The sequence below is a fragment of the Sinocyclocheilus grahami genome, unplaced genomic scaffold (genome assembly GCF_001515645.1).
Source record: "Sinocyclocheilus grahami isolate Dianchi unplaced genomic scaffold, SAMN03320097.WGS_v1.1 scaffold36.1, whole genome shotgun sequence".
Lineage (NCBI taxonomy): Eukaryota > Metazoa > Chordata > Actinopteri > Cypriniformes > Cyprinidae > Sinocyclocheilus > Sinocyclocheilus grahami.
In genome coordinates, this window is record NW_015505215.1 from 1281760 (window position 1) to 1284724 (window position 2965).

The 2965-nt window shown below is 37.1% G+C and overlaps 1 protein-coding gene across 1 annotated transcript in view; it reads left to right on the forward strand.

Moving 5' to 3' along the window:
- Positions 1–2965, forward strand: part of LOC107581543 (rap guanine nucleotide exchange factor 5-like) — a 46703-nt gene that overhangs the window by 25224 nt on the left and 18514 nt on the right. Inside the window, exon 2 of the mRNA XM_016267122.1 lies at positions 457–535. Coding sequence (XP_016122608.1) covers positions 457–535 — 79 coding nt within the window. The remainder of the gene's footprint in view (positions 1–456; positions 536–2965) is intronic.

Sequence of the window (2965 nt, forward strand, 5' to 3'; positions counted from 1 at the left end):
TTTGGTAACACTTTACTTGAAGGGGTGTGCATAAGACTGACATGACACCTTCATAATCATGACATGACACATGTCATGAATATGAAGGAGGTTTTATGCATGTTTATGACAACTGTCATTAAGTGTCATTCGCTCAGTTATGTCATTTTTAATGCAAATATGACATTATTTGACCTAACCCTACCCCTACCCTTACCCCTAACCATAGCCCATAACAAAGACATCTCAAACAATGTTATCTTTGCATTAAAAATTACATAACTGAGCGAATGACACTTAATGACAGTTGTCATAAACATGCATTAAAACCCTTAATATTCATGACATGTGTCATGTCATGATTATGTAGGTGTCATGTCATGATTATGAAGGTGTCATGTCAGTCTTATGCACACCCCTTCAAGTAAAGTGTAACCAAAATGTCTTATATGTATTACATGTTCTGTTCATTTTCAGAGAATCTGTTGGATGACTTCCTGCTGACGTACCCTGTGTTCATGTCCACCAGTGACCTGTGCCAAGCACTACTCGGTCAATATCCTTCTCATGATATGCACACATGCTCTCTTATGCTTCATTGCTGATGTTGTTTTTGCTATAACAGCTGCCTGCTTACATTTTTAAAGGTGAACTGTGTTTACAATACAACAAAAACAACCATTTAAAAGTTTGGGGTCAGTAATATTTTTAATATTTTTAAAATAAGTCTTAAATGCTAACCAAGGCTGAATTTGTTTGATCAAAAATATATTAAAAAAACGTAATATTGCAAAATCTTAATACAATTTAAAAGAATGGTTTTCATTTTTAATATATTTAAAAATGTAATTTATTCATGTGATGCAAAGCTGAATTTTCAGCATCATTACTCCAGTCTTCAGTGTCACATGATCCTTAAGAAATCATTCCTATATGCTGATTTGCTGCTCAAAAACATTTCTTATAATCAATGTTAATGCTGTTTAATATTTTTGAGGAAACTCTTATACATGTTTCAGGTTTCTATAATTAAACCAAAGTTTAACCAAAGTATTGTTTATATATATATATATATATATACACAGATACATCTAAAAAAATTTGAATATCATGAAAAAGGTCAATATTTTTTGTCACTCATTTCAGAAAGTTAAACCCATATATTATGTAGATTCATTATATATTAAATATTTCAATTTCATATTTCCTGTATTTCTTGAAATTTTGATGATTATGACTTACAGAAAAATTCTGTAAAATTAAGTGTCTCAGAAAATTAGAATATTAAATAAGATCAATAAAAAAAAGGATATTTTAAACAGAAATGTCAGGCTTCTGAAAAGTATGTTCATTTCTATGCACTCAATACTTGGTTGGGCCTCCTTTTGCATGAATCACTGCATCAATGTGGCGTGGCATGGAGGCAATCAGCCTGTGGCACTGCTCAGGTGTAATGGAAGCCCAGGTTGCTTTAATAGCGGCCTTCAGGTCATCTGCATTGTTGGGTCTGGTGTCTCTCATCTTCCTCTTGACAATACCCCATAGATTCTCTATGGGGTTCAGGTCAGGCGAGTTTGCTGGCCAATCAAGCACAGTCACACCATGGTCATTGAACCAGCTTTTGGTAACTTTGGCAGTGTGGGCAGGTGCCAAGTCCTGCTGGAAAATGAAATCAGCAGTCCAGTTCTTTTTCTCCACAGCCCAGGTAAGACACTTCTGACGTTGTCTCTGGTTCAGTAGGATTTGTCTGTGCGTAGTGGCACTTGATGCGCTGACGCCAGCCTCAGTCCACTCCTTGTGAAGCTCCCCCAAATTCTTGAATGGATTTTGCCTGACAATCCTCTCAAGGCTGCGGTTATCCCTTTTGCTGGTGCACCTTTTCCTACCACAATTTTTCCTTCCGCTCAACTTTCTATGAATATGCTTGGATACAGCACACTGTGAACAACCAGCTTCTTTAGCAATGAACTTTTGTGGCTTACCCTCCTTGTGGAGGGTGTCAATGACTGTCTTCTGGACATCTGTCAAGTCAGCAGTCTTCCCCATGATTGTGTAGCCTACTGACCCAGACTGAGAGACCATTTAAAGGCTCAGGAAACCTTTGCAGGTGTTTTGAGGTAATTAGCTGATTAGGGTGTGACACCATGACTTTCCAATATTGAACTTTTTCACAATATTCTAATTTTCTGAAACACAAAATTTTGATGATTATGGCTTACAGATAATGAAAACCCAAAATTAAAAGAAATAACGGCTTGAAATATTTCACTCTATGTGTAATGAATCTATATAATATATGGGTTTCACTTTCTGAAATGAGTGACAAAAATATTGACCATTTTCATGATATTCAAATTTTTTTAAATGTACCTGTATATGTATGTGTGTGTGTGTATACAGTATCTATCAGAAGTGAGTACACCCCTCACATTTTTGTAAATATTTTATTATATCTTTTCATGTGACAACACTAAAGAAATGACACTTTGCTACAATGTAAAGTAGTGAGTGTACAGCTTGTATAACAGTGTAAATTTGTTGTCCCCTCAAAATAACTCAACACACAGCCATTAATGTCTAAACCGCTGGCCACAAAAGTGAGAACCCCCTTAAGTGAAAATGTCCAAATTGGGCCCAATTAGCCATTTTCTCTCCCTGGTGTCATGTGACTCATTAGTGTTACAAGGTCTCAGGTGTGAATGGGGAGCAGGTGTGTTAAATTTGGTGTTATTGCTCTTAATCTCTCATACTGGTCACTGGAACTGAACACGGCACCTCATGGCAAAGAACTCTCTGAGGATCTGAAAAAAAGAATTGTTGCTCTACATAAAGATGGCGTAGAGCCTGCATGAGTGCTGCCGGCACTGGGGAGCTACAGTTCATTGAGGGAACCATGAATGCCAACATATACTGTGACATACTGAAGCAGAGCATGATCCCCCCCCCTTCGGAGACTGGGCCGCAGGGCAGTATTCCAACATGATAA